Raw genomic sequence first — 19,240 nt, 5'->3', positions numbered from 1 at the left:
AACCCACACAGGGGGGACCTCCAGTTCCACAGATTCCAAATTCTGCATCTCCTGCTTTCCATTCTTCTTGGCTCTGGTCCTGCAGGGACACAAACCTCTTTCAAATGTAGGAATGCAGGCAGTCCTTGGCTTAAAAGGTAAAGGTTCCCCTCGCACATCTGTGCCAGTCATTCCCGACTCTAGGGGGCGATGGTGCTCATCTCCGTTTCAAAGGCCAAAGAGCCAGCGCTGTCCGAAGACGTCTCCGTAGTCATGTGGCTGGCATGGCTAAACACCAAAGACGCACGGAACGATGTTCCCTTCCCACCAAAGGGGGTCCCTATTTTTCTACTTGCATTTTTTTACCTGCTTTCGAACTGCTAGGTTGGCAGAAGCCGGGACAAGACACGGGAGCTCACTCTGTTACGCAGAGCTAGGGATTCGAACTGCCCAACTGCCGACCTTTCTGATTGACAAGCTCAGCGTCTTTAGCCACTGAGCCACCACGTCCCTTTTTTAGGTTAGAAAATACCTAAAAGCAAAGCCAGGTGTGTCTGCAGGTGTCCCAACCAACAGCTCACTAAACTAACTTTTCAAACATTAAAAATAATATCTGTTGCTAACTCGGGGAGGGGGGGGGCTATTCTTTTCTCCCCCCACCCGGCCAATAAAGGTGAATCCAAAGGGTTTTCCAATGGGGTATCAATGCCTCCCATTTATCCCAGGCGACAGGAATTGCAAAATCATCTTTAGAGGGGCGAAGGGGAGAGGGATGAGGGGGTGGGACTGCAGGGAAGAATAGGGGCCTTGGGGGGGGGGGGAATTGGAAGTAAATGGTCCATGAATTAAACTATGATGCACAGCTATCAATGCCGCAAATGGTTTATTCATCCAGGTTGATATTGTTGCGGCTAGGACTGAATGAAGCCCTTTCAGGCTGCCCAGATGAAGTTAAAGCAAGTAAATTTCTCTCTTTCTCGACATTAGCTGCCTCATTGCTCCTCAATCAGGCCTCACAGAGGCAGAAAATAGCTCAACCATCTGTTTTCAAATCCCTCGACTGGCAGGACTCTCGTGGGGAGGGTGCGCCAAGGGAGAGGGGAGGGAGGGAGGGGGGAAGATTTGGGGGACGACCTGGGGTAGCGGAGAAGCAGTTTTCCCACCTTGGGAGAAATCTGGGGGCAGGGGGACACGGCTGGGGCAGGGAATTGCAGGGGAAAGGGCCTTTTCAAAGGAGAAGGGAAGGAAGGGAGGAAGGCGAGAGGGGTAGAGAGAAGGAAGGAATTGAGGGTGGGAGGGAGGAAGGAGATGGGAAAAGAGGAAGGAAAGAAGGGAGGGAGAGAGTGAGAGAGGAAGGAGATGGGAGGAAGAGGAATGAAGGAAAGAAGGGAGGGAGGAAGAGAAAGATGGGAGAAGGAAGGAGATTTGAAGGGGAAGGAAGAGATGGAGGGAGGGAGGAGGGAGGGAGGGCTAAAGGAAGGGGATGGGAAGAAGAGGAAGGAAAGAAGGAAAGAAGGGAGGGAGGAAGAAAAAGATGAGAGAAGTAATGAAGGAGATTTGAAGAGGAAGGAAGGAAAGGAAAGGAAAGGAAAGGAAAGGAAAGGAAAGGAAAGGAAGGAAGGAAGGAAGGAAGGAAGGAAGGAAGGAAGGAAGGAAGGAAGGAAGGAAGGAAGGAAGGATAAGGAAAAACAACAGGTCAATATAGCCTCTAATCGAATATCCTTTCTGGAGGAGAATGATATTGGGCCAAGCATAGTCTCCATGCACTGATCCAATCATCCAATTCTTTTGACTGAGAAGACCACCACTGCCCTGGGGACCTCCAAGTCAGAGCATCTCTGGGACATGACAAGATGCTGATCTTCACCCCCTCAGCCCCCTCCCCACAGCCTTCCCCCTCGGAGACCAAACTCCCCAAGCCCAGAGTGAAGAAGTTGGAACTCAGGAGCTCAGAGAGCTTCAACCAGATGACCGGAATTGAGTCACCTTCAAAGTCAAAGTGAATGTGTGGATAACAACCAGAAGACCAACTCTGGGCTCAGAATTTCCTCGGGTGACTTTGGGCCCATCCATCTCTCCCAGGAAGCCACCAAGAGGAAACGCTTTCTCGAATCCGCTCCTCCCGACCTGTCTGCCTACCCACAACCTTGGTGTCTGATTGTCTAATTAGTCTTGATGGATGGCTTAAGTGGGATCTGCCTGGAAGAGAGACTCCAGGGGAGCATAAAGTGGAAGAAGAAAGACACAACCAGCGGGCAGCACAACCCTCCTGGCCCATTAAGACGTCACAGAAAAGCAGCACCCAGTTGGCACACAGTAAGAGAAATGAGTGGGGCGCCATCCTCCCATTCTGCCCAAGGAAACCTGGATGCCTTCACACAACCAGCTGCCCCTGGGTGACCAAATTAACCCAGGTTCTGCCTTGAAGCCACGGATCCAATTCTGCGCTCAACGGAAGGTTGACAGCCAAGGAGAAAGTTGGCCAAGGGCTAAATTCTGGGGAGACATTCTTCCTTCTCCTAACCCTTGGAGGTCCACCTTCTTTGGACTCCAGCTCTACAAAGACCATAACCATTGAGTAGGGGAGTGGATTTTCCACCCTCTCGCCTTCAATACTAGGGAGGGGGGGAAAGTCTACTTTTACCCCAAGTTTGTTTTGAATACCAGCCGTTCCTTGCAACCTCTGAAGACGTTTCTTACAGACTCACATTTATGACGGGCGCAGTGGTCCCCTTTTGTGACCTTCTGACAAGCCAAGTCAACCGGGAAGCCAGATTCCACTTCACAACCGTGTTACTAATTGAACAACTACAGTGATTCGTTTAACGACTGTGGCAAGGAAGATCGCAAAATGGGGCAAAACTCGCTTAACAAATGTCACACTTAGCAACATAAGTGTTGGGCTAATTGTGGTCGTAGGTCGAGGACTGCCTGCATCATAACTTCTCATGATCTTGATGCTATCCCTTGGTTGATTATGAGCAAGATGACTTTTAACAACATTTATGTCTCGTGACCCCAACTTGAATTGTTGGTTTATCTTGACTAATATTGTTGTTGTTTTCGATTGGGTTTGGCTTCATCACACCAAAGTCAACATCTGGGCAGCCTTCCCACACAATGCAAGATTGACCCACTGGGGTTTATTTATTAAGCCATGGTTAAGACAACCCTGGGGCAGGGGGAATAGGATAAGCCTGGAGAAGATCCCCAGATGTTTCTCCAAGCCACCTCTGGTCCTCTTACCTTAGGGTTCTCCAGAATTCCACCTTCATAGCTTCGGAGGACGAAGATCCAAGCAGGAAGAAGGAGGAGGTGGAGGTGGGGGAAGAGGAAGGAAAGAAGGAAGGAGGGAGGGAAGGAAGGAAGGAAGGAAGGAAGGAAGGAAGGAAGGAAGGAAGGAAGGAAGGAAGATATAATTGAGTCATTAGCATAACGAGAAAACGGGATGGGGGAACGGGGCAAGCCATACTCAGCTGGAAATGGCAGCTGACTCTCCCACCAATGGGTTAAACATGGGGCGTCTCAATCCTACAAGGGTTCTCCCTGCCCCTCACCTGATGTGCATAAGGTTTTCATCCATACTCCAAGGATTAGATGGTGTGACTGGGACTGGAATTCCATGATCCTGAAACGGCACGGAGGGATGGCATGAAACTTAATGAGGAGGAGGACTAGAGTTGTTGGCAGGATAGCATGTCTTGCAATATTTGAGGACTGCCACAAAGAAGAGGGGTGGGGTGTCAACCTATTGGAAGTACCTGAAGGGAGAAAAAGAAGGGGGGAGGAGGAGAAGGAGGAAGAGGAGGAGGCAGAGAAGGAGGAGAAGGAAGCAGAGAAGGAAGGAGGAGGAGGAAGAGAAGAAGGAGGAGGAAGAGGAGGAGGAGGAGGAGAAGGAGGAAGAGGAAGAAGGAGGAGGAGGAGGAGGAGGAGGAGGAAGAGGAAGAGGAGGAGGAGGAGGAGGAGGAGGAGGAGGAGGAGGAGGAGGAAAAGGAGGAGGAGGAGGAGGAAAAGAAGAAGAAACCATCGCCATCTACCTGTACTTTTGGTTCCACCCCTGCCCGCTTCCTTCAAGCGCAGGCACTGGTGATCCTTCCCACACCCACCTTGTCCTCCCTTCCCTTCCTTCCTTCCTTCCTCCCCGCCTGCCTCTCCTGCAGAGGCCGTCATAAGCCCAAGATCTCTTACAAGGTCACTCCACCAGTCAATTAGCTGGAGTTGTTTCTCCAAGGGAAATGGGCTGTGAAAGAACTAAGCACCAGGGGCAGAAATTAGCAGGAGTAGCGGAGACAAGCGCCATGGAGAAGCTTGTCAAGCAAGAGGAACAGCTGGGCATTCTCGGGGTTTTGCTAAAGGAGAGCCAAGCGCTCCGTCCTGATTTCACGATGGATTTTACTCCGCGCGAGCCGTCGCTCAGCGAGCCTCACCCCGGCTTCAAACTTTTCATGGGGATGATGCCCACTTGGGAGAATCTCCTTCCTTGAAGGCACCGTTGTGGGATGCCTTGACGGTGCCCTTTTGCCACAGTGGGCTTGGCACCTCTGGGCAGCCGTCCACGCTCCTCCGCGGTGCCCGGAGGGGAGCGGGAGCCATTCTCCCTTCCACCGGCCAAGTTGCTCTTCTTTTGGTTAGCTTTGAAGAGCTTATAAGTCCATTAAAGGCCTCCTTTGTTTCTCCTGAATGGGCTGCCCTGAGCTATGCAGGGAGACCGACCCTCCGCCACTTCCCTGGGCCCACCCTGGAGATTGACACCCACCCTGGGCAAACTCCCCTTGGAAACACACTACAGAGTTTCTCCTGGTTTGTAGAAGGGGGCCTTTTTCTCCCTGGAGAAGAATCTCAACCTGGATCACTTGAAGATGGGTGGACTTTGGCTCCCAGAATCCCCCAGCCAGCCTCCCTTAGGAGGGGTGGGCTCCCAGAAGTCCCAACCTGCCATTCTCAAGTTGCCCGTGATTGAGACACTGTGACTGACAGGATCAGGGATCGCAACTCAAAAATTCTCACTCCCATCATGAGGATTATCTGTATAAAATTGGCAGGAAATGTTTATGACTAAGTCAACAGGCCACGATGAAAGCATATGAATTGCCAGAAACAAACCAGCAGAGGAAGAGGAGGAGGAAGAGGAGGAGGAGGAGGAGGAGGAGGAGAAGAAAAAGTAGATGATGGAGGAGGAGGAGGAGAGGAGGAGGAGGAGGAGGAGGAGGAGGAGGAGGAGGAAGAAGAAGAAGAAGTAGTAGTAGTAGTAGTAGTAGTAGTAGTAGTAGTAGTAGTAGTAGTAGTTGTTGTTGTTGTTGTTGTTGTGTAAAAAGACTCAACACAAAGACTGGGTCCACCTTCAAGACCTTCCCCTGCTTCCTGGGCCTTTGGAGCAAATAAAGGGAGGAAAATGAAATAACCACACAATGCAAGGCAACCGGGTGGGAAAATGGGCATCTGGGCTCCCGTGTGTTCCGATCCTTGAGAGGACAATCCTGCTTGCAACTGTTGTAAGTTGCAACTCCGACGCCTGTCAACACAAGGTTTGGGGAAGCCGGGTTGAAAGAAAGAGGGGAGGGGGGGGGAAGGATCCCTGCAGAATCCTCAGCTGCTCCTTAGAATCCCCAAACAATATTTGGGCCACTGAATGGAAGGCGAGCGTGTTTTCCCCATGAAGGGTCCCTCACTCACACAAGCACAAGCATTGAAATCTCCTCCTAATTGCTTTACTCCCTTCTTCCTTAAAGCTTCTGCAGCAAAGACGCTGAGAGCTGGGAATAAAAGAGGGAGGAGAAAAGGAAGGAGCAGAGAAAGAAAACCGGACCACGCTCACCACGCTCCCGTTTCCCATATAATAAGCACCCTAATTAAAAACACGCGTCCGCCCCTGTCTTAACAACTCGCCTACTTGACAATTTGTTTGGCAACATATGGAGGACTCTTGTAAATTTCCCCCCGAGGCACCAAATAACAGATGGCAGGGAAAATAAAGTGTGTGTGTGTGTGCGGGGGGGGGACCAGCAACCCCGAAATACACGTGTTTTTGAAGCTCAGGGTGCCTGGATGGGCATGTTTGCAAATATTTGCAAATGCAAAATAAATCAATGAAAAGCAAAAAGGCTTCCGGGTGGATGATGGTTTTTTTTCCCCTCTCCTGCGCCCAGCTTCCCATTTAAGGACCTTGGGAATCATTTGCTCTGTTTTAGATAGGAAGAAAAGAAAATAGATATATAGGTAGGGAGGGAGAGAGAGAGAGAGAGAGAGATAGAAAGATACATGGGACTTTGAGCAATTTTCTGGTTTGTACACAAAATGTTTCTTTTCTTTTGATTGATTGAACACAGTTGTCAAACGTCCATGGAGAAGAAAAAGGGCCCCTGGTGAGGGAGGGATGCAAACCTCCTCATCTGATTTATTCTGGCTGGTCCTGGAGAGGAGGGGGGCGCGAGGAAGGAAGGAAGGAAAAGAAGAGGAGGAGGATGAAAGGAAGGAAGGAAAAGAAGGGGAGGAGGATGAAAGGAAGGGGGAGGAAGGAAGGAAGGACGAAGGAAGGAAGGAAGGAAGGAAGGAAGGAAGGAAGGAAGGAAGGAAGGAAGGAAGGAAGGAGAGGGAAAGAAAAATAAGGAAAGGAGGGAAGAAAGGAAGAATATGAGGGAGAGAAGGAAGGAAGATTGGAAGGAAGAATATGAGAGGGACGGAAAGGAGTGTGTATTGTAACTCTGAACGGTCGCTAAATGGCCAGACGTAAGGCAAGGACTACTTAGAAAGCCAACCATCAAATGGAACGAAGGATTCTAGGAAATAGGGAGGATGTGAAGGGCGAAGGCTGGGATGGCTACCAGCCTGTGCCTCTAGGAAGAAAGGGTGGAACCAGAAAGCATTGACTGGAGGGGGGGGAGAGAAAGGGTTAAAATTCGGGTACCTTCGCATACGCCATGAGGTCGCTCCGTCCTCGGAAGCGGGTGTAGAATTCGGGGATCCTCCATGGCGCCAGGATCTGCAGATACCATGGAAATAAAGTCGGTTGTGAGCGAAAACCAGTTTGGTGCAGCGGGAAAAGCTTCAGGCCAGGAAGGAAGGAACCGCCAGCTCTGCTCTTTAAGGGTCACGGCTGGTTTGGGACATTGAGGAAGGAGGGAGGGATTAATTGAAGAAGGGATGGAGGAAAGAGATTGGAAAAAGAGGAAGGAAAGAAGGGAGGGAGGAAAAAGATGAGAGAAGGAAGGAAGGAGATTCAAAGATGAAGGAAGGGAGGGTTGAAAGATGAAGTCAGGCAAAGAAGGAAGGAAAGAGGAAGGGAAGAAAGAAGGAAAGAAGAAAGGAAGGATTGAAAGATGAAGTCAGGCAAAGAAGGAAGGAAGGAGGGAGGGAAGAAAGAAGGAAGGAAAAAAGGAAGGAAGGAGGGAGGGAGGGAGGGAGGAAAGAAGGAAGGAAGGATTGAAAGTTGAAATCAGGCAAAAAGGAAGGAGGGAGGGAGGGAAGAAAGAAAGAAAGAAGGGAGGAAGGAAAGAAGGAAGGAAGGAGGGAGGGAGGGAAGAAAGAAGGAAGAAAGGATTGAGAGTTGAAGTCAGGCAAAAGAAGGAAGGAAGGATGGAAGGAGGGAGGGAGGATGGAAAGTATAGATTGTAGTGACTTGGTTTTATTCGGATGTATTAATTATAGTATCATTGTGAATCCATAAAGGGGAGCGGATGAGCTGAAGGGTAACAGATTGAGAGAGAGATTTCCTTACCAGGTTCCTCAAAACCCTTCAACAACGGCAGAGCGTCTTATGCAGTGGAAAAACGCTTCCAAATATGAAAATTTAGAGACAGGGTAGCCCTTTGTCCAGAACGGCATAGGGTCTCCTGCTCGAGCAGGGGGGGTCAGACTAGAAGACCTCCAAGGTCCCTCCCAACTCTATCATTCTATTCCAAGATGTTCAGAGATGGATCTGGTTAAAGTGTCCAGCAGAGTCAAACACAGGAAATGCTTGTATGACCTTTTGCATGTGGTCATAAAATGCTCCCCATTTCTTTGGATGTCGTAAAATGTTTTATACAATTTGCAAAATGTCGATTCCTCTGGTCCCAGATTTTCGGGCGCATTCTGTAAGCTACACCATCTGAAGTCCCTTAGCTTGGAAAGTTTTGCCCTGCGCTGCACTGTTTCGACAGGTTAAAGGTTACAGGCGCGAGAGTTTTAGGAACACGTAGCTTAATTAATTCACATTTATATTATATTTCTTTGCATGTTCCGCCTCGTTCTACATCGTCTTCCTAAGCTGCAGTGATTGGAGTGGGACCGAAGCAAAAATCTCAAATGGAGGATAAAACCTCGTCCGGTTCCATCCAAGGAATTAAAAATAATTCGATCTGAATCCATTTTTTTTAAAAGAATAATTTCAAAAATAGCAACTGCTAGCTAACGAACGATCAAAAGACATTCTAACTTTTACTTAAGTCACTCTGAGGTTTTAATTGACCCTCTCTAGGTCAATTAAAGGGTTCAGTTTCCACTGGATTTTGCCCTGAGCAGGATGGAAAAAAACTTTGCAAAAGGTTTAGAATCACCTTTGTTTCCTTCAGAGAGATTAAAGTGGGGATTTAAAGGCCTGCGGTGGCTTCTCGCTTTGAAATGCTCCCTACTTCATCCAAACACCAATTCCAGAAAAGGAGGAATAAACTTTTAAATCCGAGTGGGGGTACGTGGTGCGTAACCTACGAGTACTCATCTCTAATGACCTCAGTGCCAGAGCAACAGCATCACCAAAAAGGCATTAAGAATCGTTAACCAAATTTTGTGAAGCTTCTTCTCTGGTAACATTGAATTGTTAAGTAGGGCACATAAAACCTTTGCCAGACCAATCCTCGAATACAGCTCGTCTGTCTGGAATCCGCACTGCATATCGGACATTAATACAATAGAAGGGGCCCAGAGGGATTTCACGAGAAGAGTCCTCCACTCCTCTGCTCACAACAGAATCCCTTACGCCACCAGTCTCGAAATTTTGGGCTTAAGACAACTTAGAACTACGTCGCCTTCGGTCTGACCTGAGCTTAGTACATAAAGTTATCCACTACAACGTCCTACCTGTCAACAACTACTTCAGCTTCAACCACAGTAACACACAGGGGCAAACAATCGATACAAACTCAAGGTAAACTTGATTGCAGAAAATACGACTTCAGCCACAGAGTGGTCAACGCCTGGAATGCTCTACCTGACTCCGTTGTTACATCCTCAAACCCCCCAAAGCTTCAATCTCAAACTGTCTCCCGTGGACCTCACCCCATTCCTAGGAGGTCCGTAAAGGGGGGGGGGTGCATAAGCGCACCAGCGTGCCTTCTGTCCCTGTCCTGCTGTCTCCATTGATTCGTACTCATTTCCTTTGTTCATGTCCATGTCTATACTTATACCTGCTGTCTTGCCCATGTTTGGCAAACTAAATAAATAAAATAAATAAATAAGCCCTGGGGCTGGTTGCAGCCGCCTCAAAGCTGCCAGTGGGAGGGGGGGAAGTTTGGTGTGACCGAAGGGGACTGAATGAAACATGGCATGTCGGGTAGCACAAAAAACGAACCTTACCTTGATGTGAGGAGAGAGCGCGTAGTAGGTGAGCTCAAACCGAATCTGATCATTGCCCTAAAAGGGAGAAGATGGTAAAAGGATATTCAGCAAAATTTCACATCGCTTTTGCCAAACGGAAATGGTTCATGATTGCTTTCGTTGGAAACCTGTCAGTTATTTTTATTTCCCCTGCTGGAATCACTTGGTTGTGTTGTGGCCCACGCCAGGGGCCAGTGGAGCTGGCAGCAGAGGTTCGGACAGTGAGGAGGTTGGGGAGGAAGATGGGCCAGTCCTGGAGTCTGGGGAAGGCTCTGAGGAGGGCTCTGTGTGGGAGATAGAGAGGGGGCCAGGGCCCTATGCCAGTTATCAGCTGCCTTCAGAGTCAGACTTCAGTGGGGCAGAAGAACAGCTGGAGCCTGTTCCCAGTGTGCGCATGCACAGAGTGGCCAGATGAAGGGAAGAGGTAAATATCAGGGGTCGACTTGGGAGTAAGGCCACAGGTGGACGGTGAATGGCCCCTCCCAGAGGAATTAAAAGAGGAGCGAAAGGGGAGTGGAGTTTGCAGGAGACAATTACTTCACTTCGTTGTCTGGCGACAATGTGTAGCCCACAGAGAGGGCTCCACATGCCACCTCTGGCAGGGGTACCATAGGTTCGCCATCACAGCCAAAGGTCTCAACAACGTTTGTGTAAGGTGGTGATCAGAACTAGACGCGGTTTAAGAGACCCTCCTCTCTTCCCTGAGATCTGCTGAGGGAGCAAGCGAGATGATTGTGGCTTGGGGGAACCTCCAAGAGGCGGCCGACAGAAGGTTCTGGAGTCAACATCTATGCAACCCAACTTCCCTCTGCCATCTGCTTCTCAGTCACGGAGCCTCACACAGATGGTGCCCAGAGCATTTCAGAAATCGGCAGTGCGGATCAGGGACCAGGAAGCTTTGGGGTCTCAGATTACGGGGAGGGGGGGGTGGCTGCCTCTCAAGCCATTTGCCTGCAAGCCAAAAGCTTCCTTGGACGGGAAAATGTTTCAAAGGGCTTGCAGCTTTCGGAAGAGTTCGGTCCTGGGAAACCAAGAGGCGAGAACGTTTCTTCAAAGGCGAAAGTGGGGTTTTAGGATCCAACTCCGTGTGGCCTTAAATGTGCTGCAATTTGCCTTTTGCTTCTAGGAAACATTGAGAAACTTTGAACTGAGCTGAGTTGAATTCAGCTAGAACTGACCTCAGCTAGAGTCAATGTTTTTGGCTTGACTAGACTGTGTCTTAACACTTAACATGAATTAAACTGATGCTGACCAGAATCACTTGATAATTTCTCTCTCTATAAAAACCACCTGTGAGATGGGTTGATTTGAGAGAGAGGGAGAGGGAGAGGGGGAGGGAGGGTGGGAGGGAGGGAGGGAGAGAGAGAGAGAGAGAGAGAGAGAATTTCATGCCTAAAGTGGGATTAGAACTCTCAATCTCTTGCTATCAATTCAGGACGTTGGGGTAAAAATAAATAAACAAAGAGAATCTTTTACCAAACTCCCCCCAGAGTTCCCAAATCCTCACATTGCAACTGTACAGGAGCAAAATCAGCTCTTTTCTTTTTAGAAAACCTGATTCTGCCATCTTTCTCCTGTCCCTTCTGGCTAAAGAAGCAAAATTTGGAAAGATGGAGCAGAGCAAAATGAATCTTGATTAAAAGTAAGTCTTTGCTGCCCTCTTGTGGACGAATGTGGGCCATACACTTTTTAAAAACACTACAATCCTGCGTAAATTTACTGTTATTCCAACAGCAGGAATAACGATCGCAACGGCCAGATTTGTTTTTAATTAGAATTTTAGAATCAGATTAAAAACAATTCCAGGAAAAATAATACTAGGAAAAGAAAATAGGAAAAGAAAAAAAAATATAGAATCACCACTTCTGCCCGTCGCTCCATTGAGAACTTAAACATTTGTTGCTAAATAGGAATTTGTGACATTCAAAGCAACTAAGCCCAATTTTTGCCCGTGCACTTAAGCTTGTCAGCTACTCCAGGAAAACTCTGTCCAGCTAAACTGAGTTTGGGTAATTTTTAACAAGCGCTATCCAGATACACGAGGTCTTATTTTTCTTTGAATTATTCAGAATTACTCAGAGGGACAAAACCCCCGTAAGATCACTTCCCAAGACCTCGGCTGAGTTTGCTCAAGCCAGAAACCCAAATATGTCTTTTCATGCTTCCTAGAAACATAAGACAGACCTTCTGCCCTCGGGACGGATCCCGGCATGGTTTTGTCACGAATTGAAGTAAAGTCCACGGAGAAGATTAGCAGGGGAGCAATTGAAAAGATCACCAACGAAGGGGAATATTTTGTAGCTCAGGGTTGAAACGAGGAGCCCTCGGTGCTCCTCTGAGGTTGGTGGCTTTCTTGCAGACATTTCATTACCCAGCTGGCCAACCATCATCAGTGCTACGTAGATCTCACACTCCTTCTCCTTCTTCCCTTTCTCCTCCTTACATCCCCCTCCCTTCTAGCACTGATGATGTTACCTAGTTGGGTCATGAAACGTCTGGGAGAAAACAAGCGAGCCCAGAGAGCGCCCAGGGGCATCACTATGGCTCATGCCCACCTTGCCTGTAGCTCCGTGAGAAACGAACTGGGCCTCCTCCCTCAAGGCGATTTCCATCTGCTTCTGGGCGATGCACGGCCGGGCCAAAGAGGTGCCCAGGAGATACCGGTCTTCGTAGAGAGCCCCGGCTTGGACAGCTGGCCAAATAAACTCCTCTACAAACTCCCTGCGGAGGTCTTCAATGTAAACCTGAAAGGCAGATTGTAATAATAGGGCTGGAAGGGACCTTGGAGGCCGTCTAGTCCAACCCTCTCCCATTCCAGTCAAATGCTTCTCCAGCCTCCCCTGATGAAGCACCCCACAACTTCTGGAAGGAGGATTGGTGTCCTTGTATGCGTCAAGGTAAAGGTTCCCCTCGCACGTATGTGCTAGTTATTCCTGACTCTAGGGGGCGATGGTGCTCATCTCCCTTTCAAAGCTGAAGAGCCAGCACTGTCCAAAGACGTCTCTGGGGTCATGTGGCTGGAATGACTCAATGCCGAAGGCGCACGGAACGCTCTTCCCTTCCCACCAAAGGTGGTGCCTATTTTCCTACTTGCATTTTTTACCTGCTTTTGACAAGCTGGGACAAGTAATGGGAGCTCACTCCGTGACGCAGTAATAGGGATTTGAACTGCCAAACTGCTGACCTTTCTGATTGACAAGCTCAGCATCTTAGCCACTGAGCCAACACGTCCCTATATATATATTATTATTATTATTACCATTATTCTTTCAGCAAACCAAGTCTAAACGTAGCAGGCAAAACTAATCACTCACTTTCTTGGCACCCAAAGAAAGAGCTTTTGTTCTCGCCTTCTCAAAATCTTCATCTTGTCCAATGTTGGCCTGGAAAATATTTAAGGGGGGGGAATAGAAAATACCTTCTAGATTAAGGAAATCTGCTTTTTTTAAAAATGTTTTTAAGGGAACAAAGGCATCAAGTCCTTAATTGTATAAAGGGGTCTCGTTATCCCTAATCTGGGGGTATCTCAGCATACTCTGGAAAAGGGGTCTGCTAAATCCTGGAAGGGCAGACCCATTTCCCATCTCCAAGGGGCAAAAATTAAGGGAAGGAGAAGAGCGAAGAGGAGGAAGGGAAGGGGGGGAGAGAGGAATAGCAAGAGGAAGAAAGGAGGAAGGAAGGAAGTAAAAAGAGGGAGGAAAGGAAGAAAGGAAGAAGATGGGAATGAGAGAAGAGAGGGAGGGAGGAAAAATGAACTGTAGATGGGAGAGAGGGATGAAGGAAAGAAGGAAGAAAGGAGGAAGGAAGGAAGGAAGGAAGGAAGGAAGGAAGTAAAAAGAGGGAGGAAAGGAAGGAAGGACGAAGATGGAGATGGGAGAGAGGGAGGAAGGAAGGAAGAAGTTGGGAATAGAGATGGAAGGAAGGGAGGGAGGGAGGAGAAAAGGGAGATGGGAGGGAGGGATGCCCGGCTCTTCCTATAAGCCTCCTCCCTCCAGCGTTCTCTGCAGGTCCTAAGGGGAAAATACTGTCTTCCCTGGAAGGGCACCCAGAGGCCATCTAGCCCCACTCTTTTTTAAGACGCCAACCCTCCTGGCCTCCTCTGGAGCCCTTCCCTGGCTGAGGGAGACCGTCTGAGGGCCTCCAGCTGCAGGGGAGGAAGTGGGAGGGAGTTTGTCCTTCGGGGCCAATAAAAAGAAGCCCAAATAAGAAAGAAGAAGGGCCAGAAGTCCAAAGGGCTCAGGTTCTCTCTTGACTAAGGACTCATCATAAGGCGGCCTGGACTTTGTCTTGGTAAATAAGGGGATTTTTTTTAATGATTCTTCATTGTTGGAATTCTTTTGGAACTTTGTGGCTTCCCACATTTTCTAATTCCCGATATGTATTCTCAGATCCTGGATTCGGGTGTTCATTTAAAAGGTCCCAAGCCTTTAAAATGAAATTCATATTTAATTCAGGACGACTTCAGCAGCTGGGTTGGAAGTCAAATCCCATCCTTCCCAGCCCTGCTGTTGGCGAGTGAGGGGCCAGCCGATCCCGCTTGACCCCTGAAAGGGAAGGCTGAAGTTGGGATCCCGGCTTCCGGTTTGTGGCGGATGGTCCTCCTCTTACCCACTCAGGAGACGAGTTGAATTACACCAGTTGAATTTCTACCTGAAAACTTTCAAAAGTCAAGCCACTGCCCTCATTCTTACACTTGGCAACTTTTAAGACGGGTGGACTTCAACTCCCAGAAGGCCCCATCCAGCATGCTGGAGAATTCTGGGAGTTGAAGTCCACCCGTCTTAAAGTTGCCAAGTTTGAAAAACTTAAGAGTCCTTGAAAAGTTGTCTCACCAGGTAAGCGATGACGTCATAACCTTGTTCTCTCAGCCAAACCAGGATGCAGGAGGTATCCAAGCCACCACTGTAGGCCAGAACCACAAGGCCTCTGGGCTGAGACATGGGAGCCTGTAATATAGCCATCATCATCATCATCATCATCCTCGACTGAGCTTATATCCCACCCGAAGGACAATTCAAGAAAATGCCCCCAATGAGATTAACAAGCAGACTCTGGGGACCTTCAAAAGTCTCCCAAACCCAAATGCTTTTTTCCTAGGCTAAAAAAAAAGAGCTGACAGAACTGAATTTGCTTAACGACCTCATGATTCACTTAACAACCAGAATGTTAGAAGGGACCTTGGAGGTCTTCTAGTACAACCCCCTGCTCAAGCAGGAGACCCCATACCATTCCGGACAGCTGTCCAGTCTCTTCTTTAAAAGCCTCCAGTGATGGAGACAAAGCAGTTCCACGGATTAATTCTTCTCCCTGTCAGGAAATCCCTCCTTAGTTCTAGGTTGCTTCTCTCCTTGGTTAATTTCCCTCCGTTGCTTCTTGTCCTGCCCTCAGGTGCTTTGGAGAAGAGGTTGACCCTCTCTTCTCTCGGACAGCTCCTCAAATGTTGGAAGGCTGCTATCATGTCACCCTTAACAGAATAACAAGAGTTGGAAGGGACCTTGGAGGTCTTCTAGTCCAACCTTCTGCTCAAGCAGGACACCCTATGCCATTCCACACAAATGGTTGTCCAGTCTATTGTGGAAAACCTCCAGTGGTGGAGCACCCATAACATCTGGAGGGATGGTTCTAACTCTCAGGACATTTCTCCTTAGTTCTAGGTCGCTGGAGAAGTTCCCATCCGTTGCTTCTGTCCTGCCTTCAGGGGCTTAAACGGATTTGATAGAATCGATTGAAGAGATGGATTATATTATATACAGCCGACCCAATTCAGGGTGGGAAAAGAAGTTGTCTTATTTTTCCCATAGAAGTTTTTTCAATAATAGGAGGTCCACCTTGGCACAGAGCAGAGCTGGCAGAGCTGGGGCACCATTGGCATCGTCCAAAATAAAGTTTTGTCCACTGGCTCCTTTAAACAACCCCAGTTCGTCCTTTCAGTTCCTTTATACAAAAGAGCAATTTATTTATTTATTCCGGGCATGATGCTGGCTGCGTATCTCCTGTTTAAAACTCAGGGCACAGAGAATTTTCGGCTTTTCCTTTTGTTCTGCCATTTTACATCTCTTTCAAATCACCCCAAAATTATTTGTATTATTTATATTTATTCAACAAGTGCAGGAAAGGAGAAAGAGAAGAGAAGGAAAAGGAATAAGCCGGTGGGAAACAAAATAAGAGGAAGAGGTGGGGGGGGGGAGATACAAATTGAAACTCAAAGAGGGAAAACTACTGCAAAGTGAGGAAGAGCAAAGAAAAAGAAAGAAAGAAAAATAAAGAAGAACAAGGAAGAAAAATTGAAAAAGAGGAACAAACGTACAAAGAAATGGATTCTGATATTCTTCACAATTATATTTTAATCTCCCTCTTTCTAAAGTTACATCAAAATACTCTTCTTTTTCTAATCTATCTTATCTCATAAAAGATATAAAGTCAGTTCCGGACCCTCTTTTCATCCATCGTGCATGTATTTATATTTTACACTCTATTTGTAGTGCGGCTTCCTTCTCCTCATCCACTCCTTTTTCATCCTCGACCTGCTAAATCAGACATTCCTTCTATCTCCCGAATCCTCTTTAACTCTTCCAAACTTCTTTAGAAGGTTTTGTAAATCTTCAAAACTTTGTTAAAAGGTTTTCCCCCACTTTCTTGCAATGTCACTTACCGTTGTCGCCTGCACAAAAAAACAAAAATTCAGCTGCAGATTCACCCCAGGGGTTCTCCCCACCAAATCTCGGTGCTTCGAGCCATCCCGGAATATATACCCCTCCCCAATTATTGAAGGAGGAGGAGCCAGGAAAGGCACAGTCCAACCTCACCAAGCACCCCTTCCTCTGGTCTTCTAGAGTCATCACCCGGGCTGGTTTTCAGTTATTCAAACCTCGCCAATAGTTTTGGGGCCAAATTAAGCCAGTTGAACCACTGCCAAGGGGAGGGGGAGGGGGGTTGAAAAACCCCTGCCCTAGTTATTGTTTTAACTCTTGCACCATCAGGCGCAGCAGCCAGGTGGAGAGAAGAGTTTGGCTGGCCTTTTGACAGATTTACGACTCGTGACCCGTCAGGAAGCGATAAGGTGTCATTGCAACAGACGGGTCACCTGCCTGGAGGTACAAGGGTCTCAGCACTCGGACAGCCTCTTTTTTTCCAGACCCGTCCGACCTCGGTCCATATTCCAAGTTTTCCTGCTGGAATTTCTGCACCGTCAGGTCTTAAGTAGGTTCCCAACTGGAATATCTGATGCTTCCAGAAAAGGTTTTAGCCAGAACTGAGCCATTTGTTTACTCTTGTTCTGCCCCCCCCCCCAGGGGAGCTGGCAGCAGATTCGGACAGTGAGGAGGTTGGGGAGGAAGATGGGCCAGTCCTGAAGTCTGGGGAAGGCTCGGATGATGAGGGCTCGGATGAATGGGTGGAAACTAATCAAGGAGAGACGCAACCTGGAACGGAGGAGAAATTTCCTGACAGTGAGAACAATTTATCAGTGGAACAGAAGTTGCCTCCAGAAGTTATGGGTGCTCCAACACTGGAAGTTATTAAGAAGAGGTTGGACAACCATTTGCCTGGAATGGTATAAGGTTGGACTAGAAGACCTCCAGGGTCCCTTCCAACTCTATTAAAGTTGCAAAAGTTGCAAAGTTGTTATTCTGTCTTCTTCCATCTTTTCGTCTTCTCCGTTTTGAAACGCGTCCATCCCAAGGGTCGGCTCTGTGCCCCGTAGTCCTTGACTTACCACCCCAACGGAGAGCAGGATTTCATCCTTTGCGAAAGGATGCCGCCACTAAGCCTGTCATCATGGTGAAACTGCACCCAATTTTACAACAACGTTTAGTTCGGTTGTTGAGCAAATCACGCGGCTTCCCTCATGGATTTGGCTTGTCGGAAGCTGGCTGCGAAGTGGCAGATTGAGATTCAGGGGACCCCAAGATCAATCATGGTCAATGCAAGCTGGTTGCCGAGGGGTCAAATATCCAAGTGACACACCCGGGGCGGGGGTGGGGTGGCAGTGTGGCTCAATACATTTTCCAGTTCTCCGCTTTTAACCTGTTAGTACCCACATCAGCCACTGGAGGGCAGCCTCTGGTACATCCCAGAGCAGTGTTTCTCAATCTTGGCCACTTTAAGATGTATGGACTTCAACTTCCAGAATTCCTAGCTGGGGAATTCTGGGGGGGAGATTGAAGTCCACACATCTTAAGACATGCCCGAGTGGGGGATTTGGGGAGTTGAAGTCCACATGCCTTAAAGTGTGTTGGTTGAGGAATTTTGGGAATTGAAGTTTACCCCGTCTTGAAATCTGATCTCTGGGGAATTCTGGGAGTTGGAAGTTGCCAAGTTGAGAAACGCTGCCCTAGAGATGCCCTACCTTGACCTATTTTACCAATGGACCCGGCAATTACATGTCAGCCAACAGGTGGCATCATTTCCTAAATTATTATAAACTTTCCCTATTTTACTCAGAGGGATGCAGTACCCAGCTGAGCCACGAGGGGGCAGCATGTGCTTGATATATTTGCTATATACTCCAACAGGGCTTTTCATTCTTGTTAGCCATTTGGAGATATGGATTGAAGCTTTTGTTGGTGTTTTTTTTACTTTCACTTTCATTTTTAGGAACCTCCCCCCCCCCAGACAGACACCTTAACATCTACACCAGTGTTTTTCAACCTTTTTTGTGCAAAGGCACACTTTTTTCATGAAAAAACTCACGAGGCACACCACCATTAGAAAATGTTAAAAAAAATTAACTCTGTGCCTATATTGACTATATATAAAGTAATTCTCCCACGGCACACCTTACACTATGTCACGGCACACTAGTGTGCCGCGGCACAGTGGTTGAAAAACACTGATCTACACCATGTGTAACAACGGGATGTTCCAGTCCGAATCGTAAATCAAGAACTTGGTTTAATAATCAGGGTGTTATTTGTTCAGGAGGAAGGAAAGATGGAAGGAATGAAAGTGGGATGGAAAAAGAAAGGGAGGGAGGGAGGGAGGATGGAAGGGGAGAGAGGAGGAAAGAAGGAAAGAGGGAGGTGGAAAGGGAAGGAGAAAAGCGAAAGTAGGGGAGGGAGGGTGGCGGGAGGGAGGGAGGAAAGGGGAAGGAGAAGGAATGAAAATGGAACGGAGAAAGGGAGGGAGGGAAGGAAATATAAAATGAATGAATAAATGAGGGAGGGAGGGAAGGAAAGACAATGGGAGGGAAGGAGGGAAATATAAAATGAATGAATGATGCAAACTAAGCTAGAATCAATCAGGGTGTTAATTTTTCATTGGGACCCTAAAGGTAGCCCATTTTTTCAAAAAAATCAAAATAATAAAATAAACCACCAGGAAGGCCTATGTGACTATGGAAAGGGTCCAAGTTCTCTTCTGCAGTTTCCCATGGGTTCAAAAAAAAGGAAAAGAATGAAGAAATAATGTTCCTTTTTCCTTTTGTTTTTTTTAATATGCAGGCATGGAAGTTGGTGGAATCGGAGTTTCCGAGCGTTGAAGCTTTTGAAAAGCAAGGCGAGGATGTGTGACCTCCCATCCCTCCCTCCCTCCCACCCTCCCAAGTGAAGCATCACAGGACAATTGTGATGGACAAAACAACAACAACAAGAACAATAACAACAAAAAAGACAGAGAGACCTTGGAGAAAAAGGGGAGGGGCGGAATTTAACCCCCTTCAGCTACCTTGTGTGCGTGATTAACAGATTCGGGC

General features: G+C 47.8%; 1 protein-coding gene across 1 annotated transcript in view; it reads right to left on the bottom strand.

Annotated features, from left to right (window-relative positions):
• ASS1 (argininosuccinate synthase 1) overlaps positions 1–16,551 on the bottom strand; it is a 41,901-nt gene extending 25,350 nt beyond the window's left edge. The window contains exons 1-8 of the mRNA XM_087704934.1: positions 16,202–16,551; positions 14,382–14,495; positions 12,864–12,932; positions 12,105–12,293; positions 9,529–9,585; positions 6,884–6,958; positions 3,537–3,607; positions 3,226–3,256 (exon numbers count right to left, since the gene is read on the bottom strand). Of these exons, the coding sequence (XP_087561060.1) occupies positions 3,226–3,256; positions 3,537–3,607; positions 6,884–6,958; positions 9,529–9,585; positions 12,105–12,293; positions 12,864–12,932; positions 14,382–14,489 (600 nt within the window). The 5' untranslated portion in view covers positions 14,490–14,495; positions 16,202–16,551. The remainder of the gene's footprint in view (positions 1–3,225; positions 3,257–3,536; positions 3,608–6,883; positions 6,959–9,528; positions 9,586–12,104; positions 12,294–12,863; positions 12,933–14,381; positions 14,496–16,201) is intronic.
• Positions 16,552–19,240: the final 2,689 nt, after the last annotated feature.

This window comes from Thamnophis sirtalis, unplaced genomic scaffold, assembly GCF_051295495.1.
Source record: "Thamnophis sirtalis isolate CommonGarterSnake01/CBP01778 unplaced genomic scaffold, rThaSir2_p1.2 scaffold_2, whole genome shotgun sequence".
NCBI lineage: Eukaryota > Metazoa > Chordata > Lepidosauria > Squamata > Natricidae > Thamnophis > Thamnophis sirtalis.
This window is presented reverse-complemented; position numbering and strand designations above follow the sequence as displayed.